The sequence below is a fragment of the Sciurus vulgaris genome (assembly GCF_902686455.1).
Source record: "Sciurus vulgaris genome assembly, chromosome: 10".
Lineage (NCBI taxonomy): Eukaryota > Metazoa > Chordata > Mammalia > Rodentia > Sciuridae > Sciurus > Sciurus vulgaris.
Window position 1 is genome coordinate 74391852 of NC_136470.1, and position 15151 is coordinate 74407002.

Genomic DNA, 15151 nt, shown 5'->3' on the forward strand with positions numbered 1-15151 from the left:
CAAATTTGAGGAATGTTTCCACCTATTCTGTAACAATGTCAATCAGGTCCCATGCACCTACTAAACACCTGAAATAAATCTGTCTTCAGCAAAGGTTGGAAAGGAAAGTGGAGGGTCAACAATCAAGTCCACACACCCCTCCTGCACACTCCCTCCCTCTAGACATGGCTGGAAGCTGTTGGATTTGGCCTTAGCAATTAGTCACCACACTCCCAGTCTGGTGTTCTGGGCCTGAAGCTGAGGGAGGAAGACCAGAGGAACTGAGCTGGACACTTTGGTGAGGCCAGGATCAGCCAGGAGCAGGAGTGGTGCACGGCAGGGAGGAACACCAGTGTGGAGAAGTGGGCTGGGGGTGGGGGAGGTTACTCAGGTGAGCCGCTGAACCAGGAACATCGATCACTTTCCTAAAGTTCTTTGGACTAGACCTTTGGTACCAGTGATGAATCGAATTCAGGCTCCATCTAACCCCTGAGTTCTGAGAAGGAGGTACCAATGATAAGGATGGAGGTGGGGCACCTGTGCAGTTGAAAAAAGAAAATGGCCTCAGTTGGAGTAAAGCGAAAGGCCTCAGGGAGGGGGGCATTCAAGATAGAACTTAAATAATGGGAGGGATCTTCACAAGCAGAGATGGCTTCTTTGGTGACAGGGAAGTTTGAACAAGGGCCCCCAAGGAAGGAGAAAGGTGAGGTCTGGCAGACAGCAGGAGAGGCATGGGGGAGGGGGATGCAGTTTGTGAAGGAGGCTCAACTTCACCCTGGGGGGGGGGGGGGCAGCAGTGGGGAGGACCCTGGTCTCACCTGCCAGTGAGCTTGTGACTTGTCACTTATGTGTCTGTGAGACTGAGGGGAAAAGGAGGAGTCGGGTGGAGATGTTGTTAGTCAGTAATGTGTGAGTGGGGGTGGGGGACACAAAGGCTGGTGAGGTAGGAAATACTGTAAGATGCCTAGACCAAGTGTAGGTGACAGCACAGTGAAGCAGGTGTGTATTCAGGGGAAAGGAAGAGACTGGGAAGGATGGGAGGAGAGAGGAAGAAAGGGAAGCAGTAGTGGGGGTGGGGGTAGGTAGGTTGATCTAGAAAGAGAGGTATGGGGAAGGATGGGAGGAAGAGAGATGGGTAAAGACCTAGATCCTGATGCAGTCAGGAGAATGAGCAAGGTGGGGCTTTTCAAATATGTTTTGTTATAAGCCAAAAAGAGGAAGAAAAAAGGAGAAAAAAAAAAAAAAAGATCATACGTTGTACCCTGACACGCACATGCTTATATACCATATATACTAAGGAAATTAAATTTTGCAAAAAAAAAAACCCACCTTTACTATGTGTGATGTACTGTGATATTTTCAGTTAAGTTAGGTTCTATTTCTTCCTCCTTCTCTTTTTTAATGTTGGTTTTCACTGTAAATTGATTTTACTACCCCTTGAAACAGTGTATTGACCCACAGCCAAACAACAAGGCTCTGGCTCCACCAGGTGGTAAGAAAAGGCAGTGCAGCTCCCAGCCCCAAGGCAGAGCCACCCTAGGGTAAGGGTGGCAGCTCCCTTTTCCATACACTCATGCTTAAAGTGAGCATTTTCCATTCTTTTTCTTCCACTCCAAAGGTCTCAAGTATGTTTTATCCCTTTGTACAGAAAAATTACAGAATTGCTAAAGGTAAAATCTGGAATAAATGTTTAAAGATAATCCAACTCCCTTGTTTTCAAGAAACAAGTTTACAAATAGATGTGACCTGCCTAAACCAATTGGTCACTAGCCAAAAGTCCAACTGGCATTTTATTAATATTTAGAAGATAAGGAAAGAGGAGACAGAAGACTTGCTGTGGTCTTCTTGGACTCAAACCCACACTCTAAGGGATAGCTGTAGGCCTTATACAACCCTTGAGAGGCCTATATAAACATAGCTGTGGTCTTGTTACTGTTGTTTGTGTTTTCAGTAAGCTGTCAACCTTGGGCTGATGGTGGGGAATACCCAGAGGAAGACAAAGTCTCAATGTTTGATTTGGATGAGTCGAAGTAGTATGAACTTTAGTTGTATGCATGAACTTCTTAGTTGTTTAACAATACCTTAATGGATATGAATAACATTAAATGTGGGATTAAATTGATTTTATTTTAAAATTACACTTGGTGTCCATATGTATATATACAAATAAGTTGTATTCATCTGATCACACAGATTAGATAAACAAGAGAACATTGACTAACCATACTCAGCAGGTAGCAGTGCAGCAAGTAAGTTTGTGTCCTGAAGTTGGAGGCTGCAGGGAAGGTGCTGGGTGGAAGCCTGGCCCTGGCACACCTCTCCCTCATCCCTATCCCCAGAGTTTCTGGCCTGAAATGAAGGGATAGAGCTGAGAGATTCCCATGGCTCAGCCTAACTGATCACACTGTGCTCTTCCCATTCCGTGAACAATCCACCACCTTCCTTCTGGGATCCTGACCCTCCATTAGTTCTGCATCTGCTCTAATATCCAACCAGAATCTACCCAGCCTCTTATGTTTCAGACTCTGAATCTGTCTAGTCGTAAACGTGTTCTTAACTCCAACTCTGCTTGTATGAATGTAGTAATCCAGACCTACTTTGATCCAGAGTCAGTGTCCTGGGCTTCCCATAAATAAGTACGCCTGACATAATAGGTGTGGTGGCATTGCTTAGATCTTGACATTTCTTTAAAAGTTTTATTCATTTCTCAAAGAACCCCAGACATTCACCAACAACTTACCCCACTTGCTTTGCTCATTCTTCCATAGTTCATTACTTTCCTTATTGAAATGGTGAGGGTCAAGGTGTTATTGCAGAACACCTGAGGCAGGATGTTCCATCATCTGCGGGGAGTGTTGTGAGCTATTATGCTTTGATTTAAACTTGTGTTTGTTGAAAGAAGTGGAATGGTTTTAATCAGATGATAATCTGTTATCTTCATAAGCTTTGAACTAAAAAGTCAAATAGAATTTAATAATCCACTTACCTGCCAGGCACAGGTACACTGAGATGATAGTGAATTTCTTCCTCAGATTTCTGAACTAATATGCCCAGCACAAGCCAAATAGTTATTCTGATTCTTAGCTTTTTCCCCCCGAGTTCAATCATGTGGAATTGATGCAGGATTTGCCAACTGGACTGGACTCTGAGATCCAGAGCAGTTGTCCCATATATGATCTGTGACTGAAGGCAATAGAATCGTCCAGGAAGCTTTTCTAAACAATGCTGATACTCAGATCTTAACCCCAGAGGACAATGCACAGCCAGGTGCACCAAGCCCTAAATAGGATTTCCTAAGAAATGTCCCTTGAAACAAACTCTGCTTCTCCTCCCCCAAGTGTGCTACCTCCTGGTGGCATGCCAAAGTCTTAAAATCAGAAGTGTTGCACTTGCAAAGAAGCATTACATACTCTATCCTTCAGAGATCTACACTGTACCTCATTATGTTATAGGATTTAGAAGTCCTGGAGTAAAGAAACCAGCTTATCCCAGCATTTCCCAGACTTAAATAATAGGTGACCTTGGAATCCAACTTTTGCATAGCATCCAACCAAGACTTTTCCAGAATAGGTTTAGGTATAGAAATTCTTTGGAAGAGTTATGTCCTTCACATACCAATGTGAAAAATAGCCTTGGTCACCAGATTGCTATAGTTTTCAATGGGGACTTGGTAGGGAAGCCCCCCTAGGTATAAGTCTTTAAGAGTGGGGAAGAGTGTGAGATATTTATGTTTATAAAAAGGATATGAGTTAAGATTGAGAAGCACTGATTTTGAAGAACTGCTTTTGATTTTGAAGAATAGTGTCATATGTCCTGTGTGCCTGGCTGGGTTGGGTTCCTTATCTATGTGGACTTAGTAAATCCTTACAACTCCACACTGTTGTTATTTAAAAATGAAGAAAACTAGGCTTTGGAAGACCCCTCCCACTGCCCACTTGTGACCAGGTGTGAACCCTGGTTCTTTAACTTGTGCTTTGTTGTGAGAGGCACCTGACACCTGGGATCAGTGGGCCGGAGGGAATGGGGCAGTTACTGCAGCTAAGCCCCTTATTACATTTTCCTACATGCTGCAAGTCATAAAGATTCTTTTGGGGAGTGATGTCCTTCACAAACCAGTGCTGGAAAACATTCTTGATCACCAGAGACTGGTAATTGGGGATGCACTGAACCTGAATAAACTCTGAAGTAACCCTCGTCTTCCACTAGCTTCTACATCCCCCCTACCGCCCCCACCACACATCTCTCGGTAACATCCCTAGAATTTACCGCCTTAGTCTAGATATTCATTTTCCCTGCTATTCCTTTAAAAAATCATCGTTCTTTGTCTAGAAAGTATAAAAGCATCACACTTTGGTAATTTCTTTGCACTTCGCTGTCCTGTGAAGATCCCAATGTGCATGTAAATTTAATGAAACCATTAAACTTATCTCTTATTTTAAAAAAAAAAGCCTAATGTTCCCAAAAAGCATTAGTCATAGAAATCATATGCCATGCATTTAACTCCATTTATAGCATTTTATTTCCTGAGAATTTTCAAAGCATCTTCCCATAGGTTTTTGGTAGCTGCTTACACAAAAAGTCATGGTGTTGTTCTATTTAAATTCTAGAATTTATAATAAAATTGCTAGCACTATCTTCATCTGGATCAAGAATCATTTCCATAGGCATAATTAGTACTGTTTGATTAAATTAACTTAAGTGACTGGGTCACTTGGATCATGAGTCCAGGAAAGAAGGAAATTCTAAGTCCCCATTTGTGTCCCTGCAACTTCTGTAACAAAAACATTTTATATCCTGCATGGGATGTCATGATGCAGGTTGCTTACCATTTCTTTGTCCACCCCTAAAGAAAAAGGGCCTATGTACCATGGGAGTCAGAGTTAGAGGACAGGGATGAAAAGAAGAATACAGTGGAGAAGTAGAGGTTTCCTACTAGGCGAGAGCAATATCCTAGGGCTGGAGTCCTGGCAAGTCTCCCCTTCTCCCCTTCCTCTCATTCCAAGCTCTTTTCCTCCTAGGTTCTTCTTTCTCTGAAATACATGTTCTTCCACTAGTTCTTGTCCTAGAAAAGCTCATCATATTTTCTTCCACAATTGCCCAGTTATTCCAGTCCCCTCCTCTGGTGCTAATCAGTCCATCATAGCTCAAGGCTGGATTTCTATTCATGTCTTCTCTGAGATTTATATTAAAGGCCAAAATGAGAAATGATCATGTCAAGAATATCTCAAGACCTTGTGAAAAACTATTTCTGAAGACACTGTACATTATATTATTTAGTGTTCCTTGTGGAAAAGTATTCTAATGTCTTTAGAATATATATAATATATATAATTTAGAATTCATATATATATGTATACATATATATATGTATATATATGAATGAATGTGTCCCTTGGGGCTTTGAACTAAAGTTTGATCCTCAACTATAACATGCTATAGCACTTTTTCCTATTTTTTAAAGAATTCTTATTAAATAAATATTAAATATATCACCTGTAGTGCCTTTATTTTATTTATTTATTTTTATGTGGTGCTGAAGATCAAACCCAGGGCCTCACATATGCTGGACAAGTGTTCCAACACTGAGCCACAACCCCAGCCCACCTGTAGTGCTTTTAAAAGTAGCCATAAGTACAGCATTTTATTGATTTTAAGCACTATATATTTACATTTCTAAACCCTATATTGCATTATATTACTTCTGTTCCTTGAGTTAATTCAGAATATGCTAAAATTCACACTTATCAGGAGAAAGATGATTATCACTAAATAGGTACTGCTGGAAGTCCTCCAAATTTTCTACATGATATTTTCTTATTAGTCAAGCAATACTCATGTATTGTAGAAAAAATTAATTTGCAGATGGACAAAGAAAAATGTCATCTGTGATCCCACCAACCATTATTAACAGTTTTGCTTTTCAAATAGACCTGCCAAATATTAAAATATTGCACGTATTTTTTAAACTCCAAAACAATATTGTTTTGTGTCAATAAAGGAAGAATACAAGTTTTATGTATATGTATATATACATATATGTATGTATAATTCATAACCACTTACAATGAATTATAAGAAACTGCCAAAACGTATTGATTGTAAGATTCAGGTAGAGTAAGTCAAATCAAAATAAAACTGATTTTTTTCCCCTATGATAGAGGTAAGTTGTGGAGTAATATGGGACCTCTTCATATCTTTTGATTTTTGAAGGTAATGCATTCATGTGGTTCCAAAAGCTGAAAAGTTTCACAGACACTGTCTTCCACCCTGTTATTTTACCTGGTTTCCTATGGCAATGACTTTATTTAGTTTCTTGGGTTGGAAATAGAATATAATCTGCTTAGACAAAAAGTAATGTAGTATTGTATAAATTCTTCGGACCTTGCTTTTTCTGTTTAGCTTGTCCTGAAGGTCTTCCATATGAAAACAGAAAGCTTTGTCGTTTTTTGTATAGTTACATAGTATTTGGTTCTATGGATATACCATAGTTTAAATACTTTTTTATAGACTATATTTGCCATTGTAAACAGTGTCACAATTAAATGCATGTGTATGTGTCACCTTGTACATGTAGATATCACTATAGGAAGTTTTCCAGAATTAAAATTATACAGTCAAAAGATAAGTGTGTTTGTGATTTTGATAGATACTGTAAAATTGCAGTTTATAAAGTTTACAGCTTTTTCTGTTTTAGTCAGCTTTCCCAAAACCTTGTAATTGTTTTTAATTTGAAAACTTTGTGTATTTTTGTTGTTGTTGTTTGTTTTGTTTTATGTTTGGTATGAAGGATTGAACTCACTGTCCTCTACCCTGAGCTACTTCCCCAGTCCTTTTTATAATGATAACTTGTTAGAACTTATATTCTCTGAATCAAAACCAGTTATTTAATGCATGAATTTGAAGTTGGTGTGATTTGTTTCTTTATTGTTTCTTAACATGGGAAGAAGCTATGATATAGATATTCACATGGCAGATGATTCAGTAGTAATTCAGTTAAACTTTGGAATACATTATGACTTTCCCAATTAAATTTCTGTCTAATGATGTCTGTATTAAAAACATCAAGTTGAACTCACATTTTTTAGCCCAATTGGCTATTGATGGAAGAAGCAAGTTAAGAATTACAAGGAGGTCTGTGAAGGATTGAACTTTTTTTCACTTCATCTCTGAGTTATGAATGATATTTCATTTTGTTCTTTTTCACATCTACATTTAAAAAATATTTATAGTATGTTCAGACTACTTGAGTAAAAAATAGAGGCATAGTTGCTGATAAAATGAAAGATGAAATGGAAGTACAATATTTCATTTTTTATATTCCACCCCAAGAAGTGTGAAGCCCTCAGGGAAATAATATTAAGTAACACTAATTTTTAGTAGTTCTAAACATAACATTTTGATGAAATTAGTTCCAACATAAAAACTGCATCTCACTACATTATCACTCAGAGAGTAAAAAAGCCACATGTAAATAATTGAGAGGTTATAGTTGTGTTGGCCTTGGTATAATCCTCTAAGGGGGTTATCCCTGTACCACAGTGTCTCATGCAGCCTTTCTCTCCTCTTGCAGCATCTTCCTCAAAGAGCTGGAGAAATACGAGCAGCTGCCTGAGGACGTGGGACATTGCTTTGTCACCTGGGTAACCACCCAAACTCCCTTTCCCACTGTCCACGTTTCCAGGAGTTCACACAGCACTGCTGCTCCATGCCCAACCTGAGGATTGGTGTCACTGCCAGCCTCACACAGGACCAGGGGCTGCAGAGAGAGACCATCAGGCCATCTGTGAGAAGCAGTCCATCCCTGAGGAGCAGAGCTGTCCTCGGGAAAGTCCTTAGACAGCAAGTCCAAGCACCATCTTAAACTCTCTAACAACTTTCTAAAATCGAGAGATTAGGAGTGTGGAACAAGGCCACATTCCACAGCAGCTCAGCCCATGAGTTGCTTTATTCAGGATGTGGATCAGGGAATTAGAACTTTGGGAAGATCCTTAACCATTGGTTATACTTCTTTACTTAATAGAGAAGGATGGGCCCCCAGGGTGTTCCTCCCACTTTTGTCCTATGTGACAAACATCTAATTATCCTCTTTCTTGGTGCTGTCTTCATGGGCCAAGTCTATGGCCTGAATGTACCAGGTTCTAATCATGTAAACTGAAACTTTAATCTTCATAAACATTTCCACTGCGCAAATTTCTGTGCTCAGGCTCATGGATATGAGTGCAAAGAACTCCAGGAAAGTTCACATAGGACACTGGGGATTACTAACATGAAACTTCTTCCCTAGGGTCAGGAGTTCTACTACATGATAATTACCTGTTTATAACTTGCACTCAAAACGGGCTAATTACTTTCAAAATGTCTTTGCAATTCAGAGTTCATGCTCTCAACTATTCTATGGAGTAGGCAGGACTGTCATTATGTTTTAGATTTAAAAAATGAGATAGGAGGTTGACGAGCCCACTGGCATGTAATAAATATCACAGCAGTCCCACAACTCAAGATCTGACTCCCAGATAAGCTTTCTTTTCATGAAATCTTAATGTTTGCTTCCAAGCATACTCTGATTTCTTTGGAAAGTCTCAGAGTGTCATCTCATTTTGTTCTAATATATGAGCCAATGCATAGCTCATATTAATGCTGATAAATAATTTATGATCCCTTGCACAGTCGACATAGAGAAAAACAAGATTGATCATTAAGTACAGGAACTTTTTTGCATCTTGTTTCAAGTAATTTGTGGATTATCTTTACAATCAACCATAAGTGTGATTTATCATCATCTCTCAGGGATGATGAATTACCTCCTAGGTAGTATATAACCCCTAAAACTGGTTTCAGAGAACATTTGATGATTGAATAAATTATGCACTTTTGCCAAGAATTATTCCAAGGAGATTTTTCTTAAATCTCATAATCTTAATATATGAGTGTAGTGCAGGACTGAAGAGTAGAGTTGCTTATAATGTATTAAATAGTGATAGTTAAGACCCACAAGCCTGAAGTCAGTTGCTTGGGCTCTATCAGGTTTTTTTAAAAATATGTGTGTATATATATTTATATATTTTTTTGTTTAGTTATCAATGGGTCTTTTATTTTATTTATTTATTTACATGCAGTGCTAAGGGTCGAACCCAAGGCCTCACACATGCCAGGCAAGTGCTCTACCACTGAGCCTCAACTCCAGCCCCTCTACCTGTTAACTATGGGAATGTAGAGCCAATCAATCTGTGCCACAGTTTTCTCATCTGTTGAATAATAGAACTCACTGCATAGGGGTGGCCTGACGGTCAAAGGAGTTAATATACATAAAGAACATGGAACAGTGAAGTCTGATGAAATGAGCACATATTTCAGCTGCTCTGTCAGGAGAGACTATCTCAAATGTTCTATAGACACCAAATGGACAGTGTTTCACCAGTGGGGAAAGTACTCAGTGGCCAAAATGCCACATCTTTCCAATGGAAAGGGTGTGTAATTAACCCAAAGTGTGCTGAGAGAAATAAGAAATGAATTTGCACCCAGCCATGAAGTGACAGTTGTTTAGGAATCATTGTTCAGGCCCTGCCCCAAGGGGTCACCATCATCGCCTCTGGGAATTTGGGGGTGATGGCTTGTTTTGCTCCTAAACTACCCACCAGTGGAGACTTGGAGTACAAGCAGATCTAGTTCTGAGTTCACATCTCATTTTCATTCTCGAAAAGGGACAGAATTTGTCCTTTTTCAAGGCAGGGGACACAATTATGGGTAATACACAAAAGGGTGGTGATAATCTCTAAATTCTGTCCAACTTCAGAATACATTATGATACATGAGTCAGTTTTTCCATTTCTTTTTAGCACTAATATGAAACTAAGCTTACTTTCAGCAAACTTTCTACCTAACAGGCGGAGAAAAGCATTCCAAAATCTGTTAGGGAACCTGGGCTAGAATGAGCACAGAACATTTGCCACAGAAAATCCAGGCATCAATATCTGAGGGTTTAACTGTGTAGCCCACACGGTGCCCTAAGCCACAGGGAACAGAAGGGAGAAACTGATGGATGCTTATCTATCATTGTCTTTGTTCTTTTCAGGCAGACAAATTTCAGATGTATGTTACCTATTGTAAAAACAAGCCTGATTCCAACCAGCTGATCCTGGAGCATGCCGGCACCTTCTTTGATGTAAGCTTTAGTTTCCCATTCTCTAACAATTGACAAGCAGGTGGAAAGGTTTCTCTGCTCTGGGATAATGGGTGGTTAGCTATCCTCTGTTCCTCGTTTTTTTAATTGGCAACTCCAAACCTTTTTCTCATGGAAAAGCATAGAGAAAAGCAAGAACAAAACAGTGTTTGTCTTTTGTTTTACCCCATTCCATCTTAAGTGCTGTAATTTTGGACAAGGCAAATTTGTCTCTCTGCCTCAACACCAAACCTTCGCTAGACATAAGAGGAAGCCTTCCATGATGCAGCTATTGGTTAAGATGTTTTACTTTTGTTTCCATATGCAATTTTCTCTTATATAGTGATTCTCAAAGTGTGGTCCGTGGGCCAGTCACATTAGCATCACTGAAGCACTTATTAGAAATGCAGATTCTTTTTTAAAAAATATTTTTAGTTGTAGATGGATACAACACCTTTATTTTATTTATTTTTTATGTGGTGCTGAATTTCAAACTCAGTGCCTCACATGTGCTAAGCAAGCAGTCTACCTAGCAGCCCCAGAAATGCAGATTCTTGAACCCCACTCCACAACTGTTGACTCAGAAGCTCTGAGTGGGGCCTAGTAACCCAAGTTTTAAGGAAACCTCATATCCCTTATACCCACTCAAGTTTGAGAATCATTTCCTAATGTCTTTGTTTCATCCTTGGCTATTCACATTGGAATTGCTGGGAGAGCTTTGGAAAACATTAGTTCCTGAGTCCGCCACTTGAGATTCTGATGTGATTGGCCTGAATGTAGCCGGGGCATGGGGATTAAAAGACTCTGGTGATAGAAACATGCAGCCAAGGTTGAGCACTTCTGCTGTCATGGAAGCCAAAAGAAAAGGGAAGGCCGATAGTCCTTGTCAGAGTCTTTGGCTTTGAATAAGGACACAGTCCTGGGCTGTGGTTGTGGTTCAGTGGTGGAGCGCTTGCCTAGCACATGTGGGGCACTGGGTTCAATTCTCACCACAACATAAAGGTAAACGAATAGAGGTATTGTGTCCATCTGCAACTAGACATATTACAAAAAAAGAACATAGTCCTATTGGTGGATAATGGAGTGCATCTATTTAGGGCTGGTGCCCAAAGAGGATGACTGGTTGACTATAAGGTGAACAGAATTGAATGAGTGGCTATGGGTGACTGTAAGATTCAAGGGGTGAATGACAGGGAAAGATGGAAAAAAAGGCAAGTTTAGTGAGAGAGACTAGCAGTGATGGCTATTCTGACAGTCATATCAGAAGTTACAGAAACTTGAAATTCAGAAATTTTAAAAGGCTATCTGTCTATCTTTCTGTCTACCTGCTCTCATTCTTCCCATAAATATTTGGATGTCTATTATATGTATAGTACTGTGTGAGGCCCCAGGAAGAATGTGAAGACATTGAAACATGGTTCTTGTACTCAATTTTACAAAATAAGTCTTCTCTGGGCATCTCTCTAGGCTGATACTGCTATAACAGAATTGATTCCAAGAGCATGCTGTTGTTCAGTGAAGGAATGACTCTTTGTTTTTTTAATATTTTTGTTTTAGTCATAGGTGGACACAATACCTTGATTTTATTTTTATGTGGTGCTGAGGATTGAACCCAGATCCTCACGCATGCTAAGCCAGTGCACTACCACTGAGCCACAACCCCAGCCCAAAGAATGACTCTTAATGGGAGAAGCTAGATGAGAAACAAACAGGCATGAGTTTTAAAAATCTTAATATGGAAATGGATATCAATTTCCAAAAGTGGAATTCCTGCAGTAAAACAGAAAAACCCAAGAAAAGTGCTTGTCTAAACCAGTATCAGAATTTACTGGATGTAATAGAGGATGCTCCATACTACTGTTATCTTTAATTAATAATGTGTTTCCTTAGGATGCTTCTAGTTGATTATTTATCACAAGTATCCAGAAGGGTCTTTTTGAAGTTTTAAATGGTTTGGGCCCTGTCTTCCACTTAGCACTTTTATAACATAAAAGTCTTGTGCTCTGAGCTTGCCTTGGACACTTCTGTGACCTTATCTTTGCTGACACTATTTTCCTCTGCCTAGGAAGCATTGTACCTCCTACTCAAGCACATGCACAAACATGCATTCTCTCTCTCTCTCTCTCTCTCTTTCTCTCTCTCTCTCTCTCTCTCTCTCTCTCTCTCTCTCTCTCTCTCTCTCTCTCTCTCTCTCTCTCTCTCTCTCTCTCACACACACACACACACACACACACACACTCTAGAATTCTATATTCCCAAGGTCAAAAGCTGTTACCTACACAAAACCTTCCTTTTCTATGCATGTATTGTACTTTGTATCTCTGTTACAGCATTTTTACCAACTTGCCTTTTGGCAAGCCAACAATGTGCCTCTTGAGTCTGATGGTATACCTCATTCATATCTGTACACCTCTGAATGCCTGGCGCTATACTTTATTTCCCTTAGTTCTATGTTCCTTGAGTCCCCAGTACCTACATCATTTCTAGATTTTGGCTGATAAGTCAGATCTACCTCTGGACTTCCCACCCTGCCCCCCACCATTTCCAACTAATGGGAGCCCCTTCATTATTTGGGATGGTCAGCGGAAGCCGGAAATCAGCAGTTCATGAAGTTTGGCCAGGACTTGAAGAGGATGGCAATAAACCTTCCTGATTTTTCCCAAAGCTTTTCTTTCAGAAAACATAATTTTGTAGTTTATTTTTATCCCATTAGAAAGATTTCCCTAAATTCTACACCTAGAAACCATTTGCTTTAGACCTCATTCTATAAAAGAGGCAAACCCTTAAAAAGACAGTCTCTTATCTGTTATTATGAAGATAACATAGAACATTGAAGTCCCAGAAAGACCTACACATTCTCCTGATTCAGAATTTTGAACCTGAACATGAGAACAGCATAGGTTCTCACAGGGCCTGTTGCCCTGTGATGCCTGAGCTTGCTTCAGTTGACCTTGAGGATGGGGCCACCTCTTCCTCTGCTTCATACACAGTCTTCCCAGAGAGGGAAGAGCATCAACAGGGCAGTGCTGCCTGGGTGCACATGGTGTGGGAACCAAGTTTAATATTTTGTATTCCCCATGGGGCACCAGAGCCCCCAGTTAAGCCCACAGCTTCATTTGCCCAAAGAGAGTCAGCATCCTTCAACAAGTCCTGCTGACACCAGCACCTCTAGGGAAGAGGCAAATGAGTGAGAATATCACTACCTTCTTGGGTTGCTGGTAGAAAATGGGATAATTTTTTAAGTTGTTATTCCTTCTCATGCCTCTTGTATAACCCCATAGCAAATCCTTTCTAGTCTAACTTTTAAATATTTCTTTTATTTCTCCCAATTTTTTCCACTAATTGTAGCTTAGAGCAAGCCCACATATTGCATTCCTGTACTTTTTGAAAAATAATAGTATTATTGACATATAATTAACATACCATTCAAATCTCTCATTTAATATATACAGTTCAAAGGTTTTTATTATGCTGGTAGTTATGTGTGACTATCCCTGCATTCAATTTTAGAGAATTTTATCTCCTCATAAAGTAAATCTATACCCTTTAGCTATTACCAACACCCAACCATTCACCCAAACCCCTAACCCTAAGCCATCATTAATCTGCTTTCTTTCTTGTCTGGACAGTTCTTGTAAATGGAATTATGTAGTGTGTACATGGGATCTTTTGTCTCTCACTTCTTTCACAGAGCATAATGTTTTCAAGGTGAATCTCTGTCATTGCATGTACCTCTTTCCTTTTTATGGCCAAAATAATATTCCATTGTATGGATATACCATGTTTTGTTTTTTGGTTCATCGGTTCATGGACATTTGAGTTGCCCATGTATAAACATATATTTTCATTTATCCTGGGTATATAATTCAGACTAGAACTGCTGAATCACCTGGTAACTTTTCATTTATACACTTGGGCATTTGCAGTAACCTTCTAGTTTGTGTCACTATTTCCCTAGCCTCCACCCCAAATTGCTATCAGGTACATATCATCTTTTTTTGAGATATTGCTGTCACCATGTTTTTCCTCTCTTTAAGATCTATAATATTTTGCCATTGAAAAACTTACCATCAAATCATCTTTCTTCTAATTCAAGCCCTCCAATGACCTAACTTTGCTTATCTAGCTGTTTTTGTTGTTTTGTTAACCTTGAGAACCTACGTGTACATCCTGTTTACCATTCAGACATGATCCTTGTTGTCATCTAAGCACACAATGGTCATTTCAGCCTGTCTGTTTTGTGTTTGATGTTCTCCCTTTAGAAAGTGTCATCCCTTCAACTTTCCATTTAGCCAACCCCCACCTATTCTCTAAGCACCAGGTAAGTCTTTGTCTCTACTAACCTCTGTGACCACTTGACCACTCTGGAGTGAGTGATCTCTCTCAGGTCTCACTGGCTGTGACACACCCTCTGTGTTATTCTTTAGTTTATGTGTGTGGAGTATTGTAAGCTTTTTGAAGGCAATGAGTAGCATATCCCCTTCTTTGACCTCCATAGCTCTGAGACTTCGGGGAGTATAAGATCACTTGGAGGTGGGCTAGAGAATAGATTAAGAGGGGAGACCGGAGTCACCTATAGCAGCTGAAAACCATGGCCTTAGCCTGGGCATAAGTACGGAGGGTGGTATCCATAGAAATGGAGAGGAAGGACTTGTAAGCAGAAAAAAATGGGGGAAATGACTAAAAATGATTGATTTTTCAGCTCAGGAGACTTGAGAAAAGAGGAAAGTGCCATTGATCACAGTGCAAAAAGTATAAAGAAATAAAATAATGATCTTAATTTGGGATGTGGTAAATTTAAAGAGGAGGGGTGGTTCTGTTGTGGGTGAGTGGCATCCTACCAACTCAGGAGGCTAAGGCAGGAGGATTGCAAGTTCAAGGCCAACCTCAGCAACTTAGCAAGACCCTGTCTCAGAAAACAGTTCAATAAAATAAGGAGGAGTCATGGTCAAAGATATATATCCTTGTGCTATTTTTAAGAGACTGAGGGCAGATAAACAGTAAGGAGTCAAA

At 39.7% G+C, this 15151-nt stretch overlaps 1 protein-coding gene across 22 annotated transcripts in view; it reads left to right on the plus strand.

Annotated features, from left to right (window-relative positions):
* Nucleotides 1-15151, plus strand: part of KALRN (kalirin RhoGEF kinase) — a 647130-nt gene that overhangs the window by 414465 nt on the left and 217514 nt on the right. For all 22 annotated transcript variants that reach the window (XM_079156104.1, XM_079156093.1, XM_079156099.1 and 19 more), the window contains exons 26-27: nt 7550-7619; nt 10052-10141. In XM_079156104.1, coding sequence (XP_079012230.1) covers nt 7550-7619; nt 10052-10141 — 160 coding nt within the window. The remainder of the gene's footprint in view (nt 1-7549; nt 7620-10051; nt 10142-15151) is intronic.